Source organism: Mus musculus, chromosome 12 (assembly GCF_000001635.26).
Source record: "Mus musculus strain C57BL/6J chromosome 12, GRCm38.p6 C57BL/6J".
NCBI lineage: Eukaryota > Metazoa > Chordata > Mammalia > Rodentia > Muridae > Mus > Mus musculus.
This window is the reverse complement of record NC_000078.6, coordinates 64,467,796-64,486,299: the sequence shown is the minus strand read 5'-3', so window position 1 is coordinate 64,486,299 and position 18,504 is coordinate 64,467,796. Positions and strand designations below refer to the sequence as shown.

Sequence of the window (18,504 nt, the reverse complement as noted above, 5' to 3'; positions counted from 1 at the left end):
AGGTTTTCTGAACACCTGGAAAAAAACAATTGTAAGGCTAACTGGACAGTTTATACTTATGCTCTTCTGACTAAGCTTTTCTAATGCAGATTGATTCTATTATTTTTTATAGTTGATATCTTAATTGCTTCAGAATATCAATTTATAATAACTATCCTTATCTTTTTCAATTAAACCAAAAATACTATTTGCTGAGAAACATATGGAAACATAAAAAAGATAAAGTACTTAATGTATTCATCCTTTAATATATAGCCTATAACTATGTCATTTTACTTTTTTCAGTGACTACCTTGTCTATATAACATGCATACATATACATATATGTGTATAATATAGTAATATACTTATGTTATGAAAATAAGCTTATAATTTGTATCTTTTTAAAATTAATGTTTGTTGATAGTTACCATCTCCCTACTGTTGTTCAGTAGCATAATTCTTACTGGTTACCAATATTTAAAAGTGAAAATATGCTATCAAGTGTGTTCGTGTTCATTGGATTTTTGGTATAGTTATTAGATGATCTTTACATGTTCTTTTCCTGTAACTGTCACCCCACCTTTCCTTATACAATGTGGCAGAATAGACCCATAAAGACTGCTGGGTCCTAGCAAACACAGAAGTGGATGCTCACAGTCAGCTATTGGATGGATCACAGGGCCCCCAATGGAGGAGCTAGAGAAAGTACCCAAGGAGCTAAAGAGGTCTGCAACCCTATAGGTGGAACAACAATATGAACTAAACAGTACCCCACCCCAGAGCTCGTGTCTCTAGCTGCATATGTATCAGAAGATGGCCTAGTCGGCCATCATTGGAAAGAGAGGCCCATTGGATGTTCAAACTTTATATGCCAAGTACAGGGGAACACCAGGGCCAAGAAGTAGGAGTGGGTGGGTAGGGAAGTGGGGGAGGAGGGTATGGGGGGCTTTTGGGATAGCATTGGAAATGTAAATGAAGAAAATACCTAATTAAAAAAATTATCAGGAGGTTCTTAAAGATTACTTATGCTTGGAAATGAAAGAGCATAGGTCAATTTTACTGATTTCCTGTCTATGTTGAAGGAGTTCCCTGCATGGTAGACGGTTCCGCATCCCCTTAAAACATCTCATTGTTTCATCTCCTTTCTAATATCTTGTGTGTCTTATCCAGCTTCTTTCTAATATGAAAGGTTTTAATCTTGAAGGAAGATATTATACAACACCCCAGAGACAAGTAATTAATTCAGAGAAATACTTAGGTATACCAGTTTGTCTTCTTTTTTTTAAACCAGGTTGTCAATAAAAGATATTACACTCTTTAAAAGAGTAAAGATATGCTATGTACTATTTCCTTATTAAAATTGGACATGTCCAATTGTTTCGTATGACAGTAAATACTTTTTTTTATCATCTTTAGTTTAAATCTTTTTGAGAGTTTTCAATCTCTGATCTGATTCCTTCTTCCAGTATGTGCTGTAGAACCTCAAGATGAGCCCTTCAGTGCGAATGCCTTAAGTAAATTCAGCTAAACATGTTGACAAATGCAGTAGAGATCAGAAACATTCTCTGATGTAGTGCCTATTGCCTGAATTCCTAGTGTTCTGTTTATGTACATTCACCTTTAGCCATATTTTGCTAGCTTTTATTCAGGTCTTACATTAAGTATTCTGTTGGTTAGCAGGCTCGAATGTAGACATTCTTATCTTTTTGGCCTTTGTTAGGTAAGCACATCCAATTCATGGTTGTAAATATTGTTCATATTTCCAATGATGTTCACAAGTTTATCTCCTGCTACTCCCATGACATCTGGAGTTGTTCATGCAGTAACCCCCCCTAACATCTTCATTCATTCATTCATTCATTCATTCAAAACCATTCATTTAAAAAAGATTAGAGAAAAATAACAATCATAAATTTTGTTTACTGAGAATTTCATATACATACAATGTATTTAAATCATATTCATCCATGTTTGTAGATCACACCACTGCACTGATTCTGCCAGTGCAAGCCAAACAGTCTACTGAGAGAAGAGTGAGGATGATTATCGTAAAGATGGAAGAGAAGACTCAGAGACAAAAGTTAGGAATCAGGAAGGCTGTCCAGTGAACATTGTGACATCACTGAGTTTAATTTTTATAAGCCTTATGTACTTTGCAGGATTATGGGAAACAAAGGCACAAGCTAGCAGAGACAATGGCTGACATAATTGGATATCTATTCCCATCTAGAGGTCTCCCTGTCCCTTCCTCCAAGATTAACAGAACATTCAGCCCCTGGCCTTGAGCTTCAAGTGTAGCTCCTCTTATTGTTTCATATGTCACCAGGCCAGGAAACCCTGAGCTGCCTAGACTCTGCCTGGCAGGCAGGCTTTCACAGAAGCAGGCAAAATGGCCCCGGACACAGCACCACATCCACTCCCAAACTATCCCTCCCTCTATCCCAACTCACTGAGTCTAATTATTGCTCCTGTATGCACATGGGTATGGGCACGGTTCACTAGAGCATAGGCAAGCTACTAGGAGCCCCATAGTTGAAGAAAACAGATTTCCCCTCCCCCAGCAGTGTTCATTTCCTTTATCCCTTAGTTCTAATTCAATTCTTGCTAATTACAATATGGGCCAATATCCCATTTTCTCATTTCTATTCATACTCCTGTCAATTCACTACTTACTTGCCGTCATATTTTCCCATCTCAATTCTGTTTGGCCTTTAAATGCATGTTAATGAGGGCTTTGCCATGGTTTCAGGATGATTATTGGAATTCTATTATTATATCTATGATACATAAAACTCTATGATGACCTCCAAGATTCACAACCTGCACCCTGTTTGTATACAACATGTAGTTATTCATGGAGTCTCTAAATAGCATGGAATATTCACTTCAGTGATTAGGTTTTGTTGTATGACAATGTACAAGGTTGTCTTCTAGAACACTAAAAAGTGATTGTCCTTGCAACCTTCATGCAGTAAGTGGACTATTTTGACCAGGATGTGGTAGTAGTCACTAGGACCTATAAGCTGATCTCGTTGTCAGCCAGCAAGAAAATTGGAGTTAGGAGCATTCTGAAGCATTTTGCTGGTGCTCAGAAAACTAGGAAGAGGCTTTGAGCATTAGCTACAATTGCTCCCCTGAATAATACAATTTAGCCTGCTGGGATTTATTTGGATGAGAGAACCCAGCTCATTTTTTTCCCTCAGCTCTGAACCTTGACTCTCATGGAAACTGAGATAGTACATCTGTGTTGGTTGAAGAGGCTACACTTGTGGTAATTTACAGTACAGTAGTACAAACAATTTTCCCGTCTTCCCATAGCTATCTGAATACAGAGAACAGAAGTCACTTTCTGGTATGTAAAACAAAGTAGTATTTCTTGATGTATCCTGCAAGTCACTGTGCCTCATAACTACTTTTAGCACATATCATGTACTGCCACACCACCCCAGTCTTCTTCCATTCACAATTTCCCAGAAAGTGTCATTTGCTTTTTAACTCAACTCTTATTTTTTTTAATGTTTTCTCAATTTCAAAGTCTTCCCTATAGATCTTTCTTTCCTCAACACCTAAAAGTACTTTTCACAATTTGCATTTTCTGTTTAAGTATTTCACATGTGTTTGGATCACATCCAGCCAAGGTTCCTTCCCCACAAATTTCTCCGCTCTTCCTTTTTTGGCATTTTTTATTAGATATTTTCTTTATTTATATTTCAAATGCTATCCCCAAAGCCCCCTATTCCATCACCACCCCGTCCTGCTCCCCAAACCACCCACTCCCACTTCCTGGCCCTAGCGTTCCCCTGTACTGGGGCATATGATCTTCATAATACCAAGGGCCTCTCCTCACATTGATGGCCGACTAGGCCATCCTCTGCTACTTATACAACTAGAGACACAGATCTGGGAGATGCTGGTTAGTTCATATTATTGTTTCTCCTATAGGGTTGCAGACCCCTTTATCTCCTTGGGTATTTTCTCTAGCTCCTTCATTAGGGACCATGTTCCATCCAATAGATGACTGTGATCATCCACGTCTGTATTTGCCAGGCATTGGCATAGCCTAAAAAGAGATAGTTATATCAGGGTCCTGTCAGCAAAATCATATGTAATACTGTCTGGGTTTGGTGGTTGTATATGGGATGGATCCACAGGTGGGGCAGTCTCAGGATGGTCCTTTCTTCTGTCTCAGTTCTGAACTTTGTCTCTGTAGCTCCTCCCATGGGTATTTTGTTCCCCATTCTAAGAAGGAATAAAGTATCCACTCGGTCTTTTTCTTAGGTTTCATGTATTTTGCAAATTGTATCTTGGATAGTTTAAGTTTCTGGGCTAATATCTGCTTGTAAGTGAGTGCATATCATGTGTATTCTTTTGTGATTGGGTTACCTCACTCAGGATGATATATTCAAGATCAATTCATTTGCCTACAAATTTCATAGATTCATTGTTTTTAATTGCTGAGTAGTAGTACTCCATTGTGTAAATGGACCATATTTTCATATCCATTCCTCTGTTGAGGGACATTTGGGTTCATTCCAGCTTCTGGCTATTATTAATATGGCTGCTATGAACTTAGTGGAGCATGTGTCCTTCTTACCAGGTAGGACATCTGGGTATATGCCCAGGAGAGGTATTGCTGGATCTTCTGGTAGTTCTATGTCCAATTTTCTGAGGAACTGTCAGGCTGATTTCCATTGTGGTTGTACAAGCTTGCAATCCCACCAGCAATGGAGGAGTGTTCCTCTTTCTCCACATCCTCGCCAGCATCTGCTGTCACCTGAATTTTTGATCTTAGCCATTCTGAGTGGTGTGAGGTTGAATCTCAGGGTTGTTTTGATTTGCATTTCCCTGATGATTAAGGATGCTGAAGATTTTTTCAGGTTCTTCTCAGCCAATCGGTATTCCTCAGTTGAGAATTATTTGTTTAGTTCTGTACCCCATTTTTAATGGGGTTATTTGATTTTCTGGAGTCCAGCATCTTGAGCTCTTTGTATATGTGAGATATTAGTCCCATATCTGATTTATGATTGGTAAAAATTATTTTCCAATCTGTTGCTGGCCTTTTTGTCTCATTGACAGTGTCTTTTGCCTTACAGAAACTTTGCAATTTTATGAGGTCCCATTTGTCAATTCTCCATCTTACAGGACAAGCCATTGCTGTTCTGACCAGGAATTTTTCCCCTGTGCTCATATCTTTAAGGCTTTTCCCCACTTTATCCTCTATAAGTATCAGTGTCTCTGGTTTTATGTGTAGATCCTTGATCCACTTAGACTTGAACTTTGTACAAGGAAATAAGAATGGATCAATTCCCATTCCTCTACATGTTAACTGCCAGTTGTGCCAGCACCATTTGTTAAAAATGCTGTCTTTTTATCCACTGGATGGTTTTAGCTCCCTTATCAAAGATCAAGTGACCATAGGTGTGTGGGTTCATTTCTGGGTCTTCAATTCTATTCCATTGATTTACTTGTCTATTACTGTACCAGTACCATTCAGTTTTTATCATAATTGCTCTGTAGTACAGCCTTAGGTCAGGCATGGTAATTTTACCAGAGGTTCTTTTATAATTGAGAAGAGTTTTTGCTATCCTAGGTTTGTTTTTTTTTTTTTTAATTCCAGATGAATTTGCAGATTGCTCTTTCTAATTTGTTGAAGAATTGAGTTGGAATTTTGATGGGGATTGCATTGAGTCTGTAGATTGCTTTTGGCAAGATAGCCATTTTTACTATATTGATCCTGCCAATCCATGAGCATGTGAGATCTTTCCATCTTTTGAGATCTTCTTTGATTTCTTTCTTCAGAGACTTGAAGTTCTTATCATACAGATCTTTCACTTCCTTAGTTAGAGTCACACCAAGGTATTTTATATTATTTGTGACTATTGTGAAGGGTGTTGTTTCCCTAATTTCTTTCTCAGCCTGTTTATCCTTTGTGTAGAGAAAGGCCATTGATTTATTTGAGTTAATTTTATATCTAGTTACTTCATTGAAGCTGTTTATCAGGTTCAGAGTTCTCTGGTGGAATTTCAAGATCACTTATACATACTATCATATCATCTCCAAATAGTGATATTTTGACTCCTTCCTTTCCAATTTGTATCCCCCTGACGTCCTCTTGTTGTTGAATTGCTCTGGCTACGACTTCAAGTACTATATTGAATAGATAGAGAGAATGGGGGCAGCCTTGTCTAGTCCCTGATTTTAGTGGGATTGCTTCCAGCTTCTCTCCATTTAGTTTGATGTTGGCTAATGGTTTTCTGTATATCGTTTTTATTATGTTTAGTTATGGGCCTTGAATTCCTGATCTTTCCAAGAATTTCATCATGAGTGGGTGTTGGATTTTGTCAAATGCTTTCTCTGCATCTAATGGGATGATCATGTGTTTTTTTTCCTTTGAGTTTGTTTATATAATAGATTATTACATTGATGGATTTCTGTATATTAAACCATCCCTACATCCCTAGAATGAGGCCTAGTTGATCATGATGGATGATTGTTTTGATGTGTTCTTGGATTTGGTTAGCAAGAATTTTATTGAGTATTTTTTATTGGTATTCATAAGGGAAATTGGTCTGAAGTTCTCTATCTTTGTTGGGTCTTTATGTGGGTTAGGTATCAGAGTAATTGTGGCTTCATAGAATGAATTGTGTGGATTACCTTCTGTTTCTATTTTGTGGGATAGTTTGAGTAGAGTTGGAATTAGGTCTTCTTTGAAGGTCTGCTTGAACTCTGCACTACTGCACTAAACCCATCTATTCCTGGGCTTTTTTTTTTTTTTTTTTTTTTTTTTTTGGTTGGTAGACTATTAATGACTGCTTCTATTTCTTTAGGGGAAATAGGACTGTTAAGATCATTAATCTGATCCTGATTTAACTTTGGTGCCTGGTATCTGTCTAGGAAGTTGTCCATTTCTTCCAGGTTTTCCAGTTTTGTTGAGTATAGCTTTTTGTAGTAGGATCTGATGGTGTTTTGGATTTCCTCAGGGTCTGTTGTTATGTCTCCTTTTTAATTTCTGATTTTGTTAATTAGGACATTGTCTCTGTGCCCTCTAGGTATTCTGGCTATTGTTGATTTTCTCAAAGAACCAGGTCCTGGTATGGTTGATTCTTTGAATATTTCTTTTTGTTTCCACTTGGTTGATTTGAGCCCTGAGTTTATTTCCTGGAATCTACTCCTCTTGGTTGAATTTGCTTTTGTGTTCTCAAGCTTTCATGCATATTTTCTTTAAAATATCCTACTCAATCCTTTAAAGTATAAAATATTCACACACACACACACACACACACACACACACACACACACACACACACACTTACTTTAAGACAGTATCTCATGGCTGGTCCTAAAACCCAATGTAAACAAGACTGGCTTTCAACAAAAATCTGCCTGGCTGTGTCTCTTAAGTATTGGAATAAAGAAGCATACTATCATGGCACCAGTTACATAAAGTCACACCCACAGGTGCTAAGGACTAGGATTTCAATTTCATTTTTTGGAAACACAGTTTAATAATTAATAGATATAAGTCAAATGAGAAATGTTAAATCATGTGAGATTACCAAGAAAGGTAAGTATCCAAGCCTTAAAAAGAGAGTAATGATGTTGCTGCCACTTAAATCAACTGTGGGAACATGTATAGGCCTTGAGAAACAGTGTGATCCCTTCAGCTTGTTAACCTGCTTGAGTTCTGAGGGTTGGATCCTGGATATTCTGTAACTTTTTGGCTAATAGATACTTATTAGAGAGTATATATCCTTTTGGGTCTGTGTTAACTCACTCAGCATGATATTTTCTAGTTCCATCCATTTGCCTGCAAAACTCATGATGCCCTCATTCTTTATAGCTGAGTAGAAGTTTATTGTGTAAATGAATCACATTTTTAAAATCCATTGTTCTGTTGTGGGGCATCTGGGTTGTTTCCAGCTTCTGCATATCACAGATAAGGCTGCTATGAACATTGTGGAAAAAGTGCCATTGTGGTATTGTGGGGCATCTTTTGGGTCCTATGCTCAAGAGTAGTATAGCTGGGACTTCAGGTAGATCTATTTCTAATTTTCTGAGGAAGGTCCAGGTTGATTTCCAGAGTGGTTATATCAGTTTACAATCTCACCAGCAATGGAAAAGTGCTCCTTTCCCTCCACATCCTTCCCAACATGTGCTGTCACCTGAGTTTTTTTTTTTATCTTAGTCATTCTGATTGTTGGTGTACTGTGGAATATCAGGGTCATTTTAATTTGATCACTTATCACTAAGGACTTTGAACAATTAAGGGAATACCCCCACCATGCCAATGAGTTTGAGGCTCTTTCCCACCTTTTCTTTTAAATTTAGAAGCATAAGCATAAAGCCAAGTGAGAATGCCTCAGTCCCACTTGGGAGGGAGAAGAAAGAAATCACAGGGTTGGGAGTCAAAGGAGGGAAGGACCTGGGTGGGAAAGGGACCAGGGAGGGGAAAAGGGAAACATGATTGAGTATTGGGGGTTAACAGAACTGAAGCCCCGAGGGCCAGCAGAAAGAATTGAAACTGGCAGCCTCGAGAGGCAGGAGGTGAGGGACCCTCTAGAATGTACCAGAGACCAGGGAGGTGAGACTCTCAAGACTCAAAGGGAGGGACCTTAGATGAAATGCCCTACAATAGGTAAAGGGAACTTGTAGTGTCTACCTCCAGTAGAAAGGCAGGTGGAGGAATCTTCCATCCCACAGTCAAAGCCTCTGACACTGAATTGTTCCTGTCTGAAAGAACTGCAGGGGCAAAAATGGAGACGAGCCTGAGAGAAGGGGGGTCCAGCAGCAGGCCCAAAATAATATTCAGCTCAAGGAGAGGATCCAAGGCCTGACACTATTACTGATGCTATGGTGTGCTTACAGACAGGAACGTAGCATGGCTACCCTCAGAGAGACCCAACAAGCAGCTGAGTCAAATTCAGATACTTAACAACCAACCAATGGACAGAAGCTGGTGACCCCTGTGGCTGAATTAGGGAAAAGCTGGAAGAAGCTGGAGAGGAGGCCTACTCCATAGAAAGACCAGCAGTTTCAACTAACCTGGACCCCTGAGATCTCTCAGGCACTTAGTCACCATCCAGACAGCATACATGAACTAGTCTGAGCACCCCCTGTCCCCCAACAAATATACAGTAGAGGGCTTCCTGGTGTGGCTTCAATGAGAGATGTACCTAACCCTGGAGAGACTTGAGTCCTCAAGGTATTTGGTGGGGTGGGGGTGGGGAAGCAGGGGAGGAGGAATGGACTGAGGAACAGTCAGAGGGTGGACCTGGAGGGGGATAATGACTGGACAATAAAAAAAAATTAAAGAATAAAAACAAACAAAAAAGAAATAATGTGAGATCATCAGAGAAGCTTCCTTCTGCAACAGACAGAAACAGATGCTGAGAACCACAATCAGAGAGAGTCCTTTAAATTCATAGATCTAAATGGATGTCTACACATAATCCTTCCCTTCAGAGCTTAGGGAACTCCATGGAAGAGAAGGAAGAAAGTGTATAAGATCCAGTGGGGATGGAGAACACCAGGAGATCAAGGTTCTCTGAATCAACTGAGCAAGGCTCATAGGAACTCACAGAGACTGAAGGAGCAAGCCCAGGACTGACAGGGTCTAACCTGGTCCTGCACTATATAATGTAGCTTTCAGCTTCATATTTTGGTAGGATTCTTGAATGTGTGAATGAGTGTGTCTCTAATGTTTGCACATTTTCTTGTGCCCTTTTGTCTTTTGCTGGGTTGCCTCTCTCAACCTAAATGTGATGGTTTTTGATTTATCTTTTGCATCTTACTTTGTTGTGTTTTATCCCTTAGAAGCCCTTTCTTTTCTAATGTGAGACAGAAGGGGAGTGGATCCAGAGGAGAGCAGAGTTTGGTGGAGGAACGTGGAGGAGTAAGATCTGGAAAACAATAATCAGGATATAGGGTATGAGAAAAGATTCTATTTTCAATTTAAAAAATTAGAATGAGAAGATGCTCCGTGCACTGCCCACAATCCTGTTTAGAAACTTAGGCAAAGTCATTCATTGATTATGTTACACATGATCATTCATGGCTAGGAACTCAATATTACTAGTAGAAACAAAGAATAAATATACTATGATAGTTTGACCATAATTTTTGTAAGGTAAAATTCTTAATGTATGTTTAGTTTAAATTGACATAGCAATTGTACATATATATAGGTCAAGTTTCAATCATATGTTGACATTTTAATATATGAATTAAATGTGTAATGATTAAAATAATAGGCATCACAGATATTTATCATCTACTTATATTGGTAATATTCATTGATTATTTTGTAATATTCAGTCAGTTGTTAAGCATATGAATTCTCAGAGTTCTGGAGACTTGGAAGTCTAAGATAATCAATGTTTCAGACATAGTTGATCTGTGTCTACCTACTTTGTAGGTAGTTTTTAGAAGAAACTCTGGGTTTAGGTTTTAATTTATGAATTTGGAGGATGGTATAAGGATGTATCCATAATACCTCTGTGTACAAAATAGGGATTGTTCAATTGCTTTCATGTTGTCTAGAAGTAGTAAGGAAAATTTTGAAATATTTTCAGACTAATGATTTAGTGAATGTTCATTATTTTGACTCCTTGGAATTCATTTTTAAACTTTTTTCTTTCATGATTTTTGTTAGTGTATTTTTGCATATCTTTGCCCAATCTCTAGCTTGTAGTAGTCTTGTGTTATATATGAGTGAGAGGTTATCTATCTATCTATCTATCTATCTATCTATCTATCTATCTATCTATCTATCTCTACATCATCTCTATCTCTATATAAAATTCCATCTTGCCACCTATGATCTGTTTCAGTGGCATTTATCTTTTCCAACACTTCAATACAATTCTTTATTGATTAATTTTGTTATTTAAAAATTTAATAAATGTATACAATATATTCTGAGTAGCCTCTCCTCTCCACCTCTCTCATTTCCCTTTCATCCCTGTGAAACTCCCTCAATGAAAACAGAAGAAATTTGAAAGCAGAATGGAGATTCCATGGATATTGACTTCTGAATCATGGATCTTCTAAAGAGTAGCAGCCTCTTTTCAAGTCCTATAAATGTCTATTTATCAGACATTTCTACACATATATTAACTCTAATAATTGAAAACCTGCTCTAGGATGCTGAGTTATATTTTATAATTTCAGGAAAACAAACATGTTGCAAGCTCAAAAACCTTTAATTACTAGTGGCTTTCTTGAGGTTAATTTGTTGTTCTTCTGGGAAAGACATTCTCCTTTCAACTAGATTTTTAAAAAAGTAGACACTATTTTTGTCATTGCTTGTGTGAATACAAGATGAAAACTGCTGAGAATATAACTTCTGGAACTTTGTAAGAATTGGTTGTGATGTCACAGACCCTTGAGGGAAGCTTCTAAAAGTGAGATTTGTCCTAACAGAAACAAACCAAGAAAGAAGATGAATGAGTAAGGTTGGATCCAACAGGAGTGTAGTCAAGGATGGTATAATTCATGAATTATTTTTTCTTGAGCTCAATTTAAAAAAAGTCAATGAAGGAAGGCAAAGGTGTAACCATCTGGTACATTTATGATTCTTAATGATTAATTGATTGAACTGATAAATTTGGATATCATCAGTCATAGAAATGGAAGAATGTGAAGAACCTGAAGAGCCTATATCATTAGGAAGGCAGGAATATAGAAGGAGAAGACGACCCAGCCAACCAATGGTAGATAAGTCCCAGCAAACTGAAATAACAGAAAAAAGGAAAGCCATGGCTTCAGTACAACCTCCTGCCCCTAAAGCTACTCATAGTATTGGTAATATTCCTGGAAGTAAAGACAACTACTCTCGAAAAGAATATGAGTCTCTTAGGCTGTCCTCTCAACTTCAGAAAACTTTGATGAAGAGAAAGCATGTCCAGGATATGACTGACAAATCTCTTCAGACAGAACCTATTGTGGAAGAAAAAGTGGAAGTTATATTCATTGATAAAACACTTAAACTTGAAGAAAACACAGCTGGTGTTGGAGAAATAGCTCCTGAATTGCCACAGAGTATTCCAGAAGTAGAGATTCCAACAAGCAGACCCACCAGTCATTTAATAGACAGATCTCAACAGACCAGCTGTACTGGTGACTGGAGCCTGATATACATTTGCCCAAAAGAAAAAGTGGACAAAGAACAACAGACCTACTTTAGTGAGTTAGAAATTATTATCAGGTCTATTCCAGGTAGCTCCATGACTAAGTCGAAGGAAGAAACAATTCCTATTGCACAAGAAGATCCTTTGGTTGAAATAAATGGTTCTCTTGAAATAGAGGTACTATCACCTGAAGAACTTCCTGATGTCATGATGTCTTTCACTGAAGGGGAGATTTCTGGTGAATTACAGGCTCTATCAAATGGTGAGGCCACAGTTAAAGGAGAGCTCTTCTTGACAGAGGAGATCCCTATCCAAGCACCATCTCCAGCTGAAGAGACCTCTGCAGCTGAGACAGCCACTACAACTGCAAAAGACGTTGTGGATATACAGGCTCCACCAGCTGATAAGCTTTCTTCTGTAGAGGCTCCTGCTGATATTAGTCCTACATTAGTGCAAGGGGCTCTTTCAGACAAGCCTTCTGATCAACAGTATCCTCAAGGTACTGAGATGGCTCCTTCAGAACTTCCTGTTGAAGATCTGGATCCATTCTCAGAAGAGGTGCTTGAGAAAGTTCAAGCTTTAACAACTGACTCTATGCTTGAAGACTTGGGAATAGCAGAGTCTACTATTGCTGAAGAGACATCTGGTAAAGTTCAACATCCTCTGTCTGAAGAGACTTCTAAAGAAGTACCTGCTGAAGTTCATTTTCCGATAGCTGCAGACTTTGAAGAAAGTGCTATTTTAATAAATGAGAAATTTGCTACTGATGAGGTCTTTGAAGAATATAAGCCTCCAATAATTGAGGAAGTCTCTGCAGATAAGGCTACTGCAGAAGTTCAGCCTCCATCAGCAGAGGATGCTTCTGAAGAAGTGGCTCCTTCAGAAGTTCTGCCTCCATCAACTGAACAGGGAACTGTAGAAGACCTGACTGCAGAAGTTCTATCTACACCAACTGAGGAGGGCCCTACAGAAGTTCCACCTCAACCAACTGAAGAGGGGCCTGCAGAAGTTCCACCTCCACTATCTGAAGAGGGGCCTGCAGAAGTTCCACCTGCACCAGCTGAGGAGGCCCCTGCAGAAGTTCTGCCTCCACCAGCAGAGGAGGCCCCTGCAGAAGTTCCACCTCCACTAACTGAAGAGGGGCCTGCAGAAGTTCCACCTACACTAACTGAAGAGGGGCCTGCAGAAGTTCCACTTGCACCAGCTGAGGAGGTCCCTGCAGAAGTTCTACCTCCACCAGCAGAGGAGGTCCCTGCAGAAGTTCCACCTCCACTAACTGAAGAGGGGCCTGCAGAAGTTCCACCTCCATTAACTGAAGAGGGCCCTGAAGAAGTTCCACCTTTACCAGCTGAAGAGGCCCCTACAAAAGTGCCACCTTCACCAGCTGAGAAGGGCTCTGCTGAAGTTTCTCCTCCACAAACTGAAGAGGGGCCTGCAGAGGTTCCACCTCCACCAGCTGAGGAGTTCCCTACAGAAGTACCATCTTCATCAGCTGAGGAGGGCTCTTCTGAAGTTCCACTTCCACCAACTGCAGAGAGACCTGAAGAAGCTCCACCTCCAGCAACTGAGGAGGCCCCTGTAGAAGTTCTACCTCCAGCAACTGAGGAGGCCCCTGTAGAAGTTCAATCTCCAGCAGCTGAAGAGGGCCTTGCAGAAGTCCCACCTCCACCAACTGAGGAGAGCCCTACACATGATGTTCCCACAGAAGTTCAGGTTCCACAAGCTAAGGAAAGTCCTGGACAGGTCCTACCTTTATCAGGTGAGTCCACTGCTGAAGAAGCCTCTGCACAAGTTCAGCCTCCATCCTTTGAGAAGGCTCCTTTAGAAAGTCTTCCTCTAGAAGAAGTTGAGAAGATCCATTTAGATAATTTACCATTTGAAGTGCAACCTCTGCCAACTGAGGACATTGCAATAGGTGTACCAGCTGAATCTCAGGCTCTTCCAGCTGATGAAAATCCTGCAAGAGAGGACACTGTTGAAACACAGCCTTCATCATTTGAGGGTGCTCCAATAGCAGAAAACCCTATTGAAGCTCCACTTCCAGCATCTGAGGCAGATACTGGAAGAGAGGATTCTGCTGTTCATCCTTCGTCATTAGCTCCTACAGACGAGGCTCCTGCAGAAATTCAGATTCTACAAACTGACGATATTCCTACAGAAATGTCACCAGTTGAAAATCAGCCTCTACCAGCTGAGGAAGGCTTTCCCGAAGTGGTCTCAGAAGAAGAGGCCACTGCAGCTGAAGTTAGGTTTCCTTTATCTGAGGGGGCTCCTGCACAAGAAGCCACTGTGGAAGCACAATTAACATCGGTTGAAGAGAGCCCTAAAAGGGCTTCTGTTGATGTCCAGCCTTTATCACCTGAGACCCCTGTAGAAGAGTCTCCTGGTGTTGATCTGCCTTTAAAAACTAACGAGGTTACTATGCAAGAGTTTCGTGTGGAAAAGATGCCTGCTGAAGATCCACTTCCACCTTCAGAACAAACCCCTGCAGATCAGGTTCTACTAAAAGAACATCGATTGTCCCAGGTAGCAGACATCTCAGAGAAAGAATTAGAGTCTACTACTTTGACAAGTGATAAAATGTCTGAAGGAATAGATTCGGTTCCTGAAGATGTGTCTGGAACCAAGGATGATCAGATCTCCACTTTCAAAATAGAAGGTACCATTAAAATAGAGTTAAAGAACTGAGCTATCGTCAGGTGTTAACTTAAACTAATAATTTAATTGGATTCTAGAAGGTCATTCTTTAGAAAATGAGATGCTATCTGGAAGAACTCTTATGAATACATTAAAGTAAAAGGATCCCTAAAACGATTAAGCATACAGGTTGGACAATGAATAAAAGCAGTCACAATGTAAAGACCCGTGTGTTATGTTCATTCAAATCTAAAGCATGTAAAATAACTACTTTAAAATGAAGTGAATTTATGGTTGTCATTATTACTTAAAATATACATTGATTTTTATAGTACATCCATGGACAATGATTGCTTATTCTTAATCCCCCTCCTCTCTCTCTCTCTCTCTCTCTATATATATATATATACATATATATATATATATACATATATATATATATACATATATATATATATACATATATATATGCATATACATATATACACACCTATATATACATATATGTATATACATACATATGTATACACACACACACACACACACACATATATAATTTCTTCCTTGAAGATGTCATCTTCTTTAAATGCCTTGAGTTTTATTTACACATATAAAATTATGCTAATTTTTTTCTGGTTTTGATTCATCCTATCTTTTATTCTCTTTCCATTGACTCCTTCTGAGATAAGCATTGTTTTCCTATACAGTCACCGTGGAAATCAGTGTGGATAACTCAGGAAGCTCAAAATGAATCTAAGGTATTATTCAGGCACACCACTCCTTTGCATATGCCCAAAGTTGTGTACTTCCTACACAACATGAGTATACTCAACCTTATTCATTGGTACTTGATTCACAAAAGTAAGGAAATGAAAACATCCTAAATGAATGGATAGTGAAGATATGGTTCACATACACTAAGTAATACTCCAGCTCTAAAGACAAATGAAATTATGAAATCTGCAGTTAGATTGATATAACTAGAAAAGACCATAGTGAATGATGTAACTCAGACCCAAAGAGCCAAATATCACCTGTTTTCTCTCAACTGAGGCACCTAGATTGAAAATTTCAGCTATGAGTACATAACCTAGGATAACTTCAGAAACTACGTAAGTATGAATGGATGTTGTCTGCGGGGTAGGGTTTGGAATAATGTTTCAAGTGGGCTTTAGACTAAAGGAGGGACTCTCATTAGTGGAGAGGAATATATATATATATATATATATATATATATATATATATATATATTTGTTTTAATAAAATGAAGCTGGACTAGGCCTGTGCAATTATGTCCATCTGCCGTGGCTGCTAGACTAGGCCTGTGCAATTATGTCCATCTGCCGTGGCTCCTGTTTTAGGTCGTTCCTCTAGTGTCACAGCCTTACCCATCATAGGGTAACCCTATTGCCACCAGGCCCCGTGTCTTAGGTTGGTCTGTGCATGAGGAAAGTTGCCCGTCTCTGGATACCGTGGTGCTGTGTGACAGTAACTGCTAAATGACCTAGGGCGAACTCAACAAAAGAGGCCAGCCAAGTTTTAAGGGAATGAATTAGCAGGGAAATCATGATCACCCTACCGCGTGCAATGAGGAAACCTCAGCAATGTGGATGTGCAAGGGCTGATCAATGATTGTCGAGTCTCTCTCATCCCAGTGCAATGGATCCATAAATCCGTGGGGTGCAAGAGCAGAGAACTCAGATGCTGACTAATTCTTGAGCATAGATAACCAAACTTCAGGGGAGGTGCCATTATATATATATATAATGAGAGAGGTATAAGGAGGGTAAAATAGCAGTATATATATGCCTGAAAATCTCATAAGGAACCATCCATTAACTCTACAACTAAAATTGTTCTGTGACACATGTGGATAAATGTAAATTCTCCATCTGGGTTGATGACAGTCCCCCCTCCCCCAGCCAAACATCTATCTATGAAAACACCCAATACTAGGCATGAGAAACCTTCTTTTCAGCTGTTAGACAGGGTTGCCAAAGAGACTCCAGAAACATACCAGCTATTGCTATTGCCCTTGCTTGATCCTAGAGCTGGAAGGTAAGTTCCAATTGTGAAGACAGAATAAAATTCAGACACAGGATCCAGAGACCTTTGGACTGAAAATGATCTGAAAACTTCCTCTCTTCAGAGTGGCTTTCATAGTCATGATACTTCCAAATAAGGAAGACAACCAACTGTCCTGCCCAATTATATCACCTATGAACTAAATTAATGACGGAAATGGCAGGATAAACTGAGTGTGCAGTATTGATATGCATGCTTTAGCATGAACCAACTGTTCCCTATTTATCCTTAATATCTGTGCAACAAGAAGGAAATCATATCTGGTACTGTAGCTAATTACCCACGGCTAGTGAAGTCCATGGGTCTTGGAGGAGAATAGGTAACCAGTACTTTACTAAACCAGCACAATTTTCAAGGACATTGTAAATATTTTTATTTGTACTCATAGAAAAGTATAATCTTTAGCCATCCTCAAGAAAACTCCTCTTTGTAAAAGACTGATACCACTACTGAAAATGGCAATCAACCAAAATGTAGGTTATAGAGCCTAGCCCCAAATGACACATCTTAAATAAAATGCCTATACTTAAGGTTCATGGCCTGTTTCAGAAGAGGAGATGAAAAGATTATATGAGTAAGTGGAATAGGAAGTTTGTTGTGAGATTGTATCTCCTAGAAATGGCAGCATGTATACCCATAAAGTCTCACCAATATGATTACCTAAACATGTGATAAACAAGAAATATATCAATAAGCCTGCTAATAAGGGAGAGCTCAGGAGGCCGCAACCCTAGACAAAGAACAGGCAACCAAGGAATGCTGAGAGCAGGAGAAATAGTCTTCCCCAGGAAAGAGCTCACCAACTGGTTATCCAATACTAGATGATCATCCATGAAAACTAATATACAGACAAGCAGATTGTAAATGTTCATTTAGAAATATTATCTGTATGTAAGTAATTAATGAAAAAAGAGGGTATGGATTTGAAGGAGAGCAAGGAGAGACATATGGGAGGCATTGAAGGGAAAAGGAGGTAAATGATGTTATTATATTTTAACCTAATTTTTGTTTTCATTTTTTATTGGCTATTTTCTTTATTTACATTTCAAATGTTATCCCCTTTCCTGGTTTCCCTTCCTCCAGGAAACAGCCTATCCCATCCTCCCTCCCCCTGCTTCTATGAGGGTGTTCTTACACCCACCCAACCATTCCCACCTCTCCACCCTTGATTCCCCTACACTGGGGCATCTATTGAGCCTTCATAGGACCAAGGACCTCTCCTTAATCTAATAAATAATTTTAAAATGCACTAGGTAGATCTTCTAGTAAAAATGGCATAAATCAACATCCTTACCTTGTTACTGATTTTGAGGGGAATTGTTCTGAATTTTATTGTTAGCTTAGAGGCTTACTATAGATTTTCTATTGAAGGCCTTTTTTTTTTCTGATTTAGAAAGTTACTTTTTATTTCTAGTTGCCTGACAATTTTCTCAGTAGAAATTGATGTTCAATTTTGGTAAACACTCTTCATGAATCTAGTGAGATGATACTTGTTTCTCATTTATGATGTGCTAATGTGGTAAGGCTTTTTGGTTAGTTTTCAAATATTAAAGACTTATTTTTATTTTATGTTTTTGAGTGTTTCTGTGTGTGAGTTTCCACTGAAAGAACATGAGGGTATCAGATATGCCAAGATACAGGTAGGTGTATGCAGCTTGATGTGGGTGCTAAA

General features: G+C 39.0%; 1 protein-coding gene across 1 annotated transcript; it reads left to right on the top strand.

Moving 5' to 3' along the window:
- The first annotated feature begins 11,401 nt into the window (after nucleotides 1-11,401).
- Fscb (fibrous sheath CABYR binding protein) lies at nucleotides 11,402-14,967 on the top strand. The gene has a single exon (NM_001163271.1). The coding sequence runs from the start codon at nucleotides 11,610-11,612 to the stop codon at nucleotides 14,796-14,798; it is 3,189 nt and encodes a 1,062-aa protein (NP_001156743.1). The 5' UTR covers nucleotides 11,402-11,609; the 3' UTR covers nucleotides 14,799-14,967.
- The last annotated feature ends 3,537 nt before the right edge of the window (nucleotides 14,968-18,504 follow it).

Coding starts and splice junctions, on each gene's coding strand:
- Fscb (NM_001163271.1), top strand. CDS start 11,610: ATGGAAGAATGTGAAGAACCTGAAGAGCCTATATCATTAGGAAGGCAG.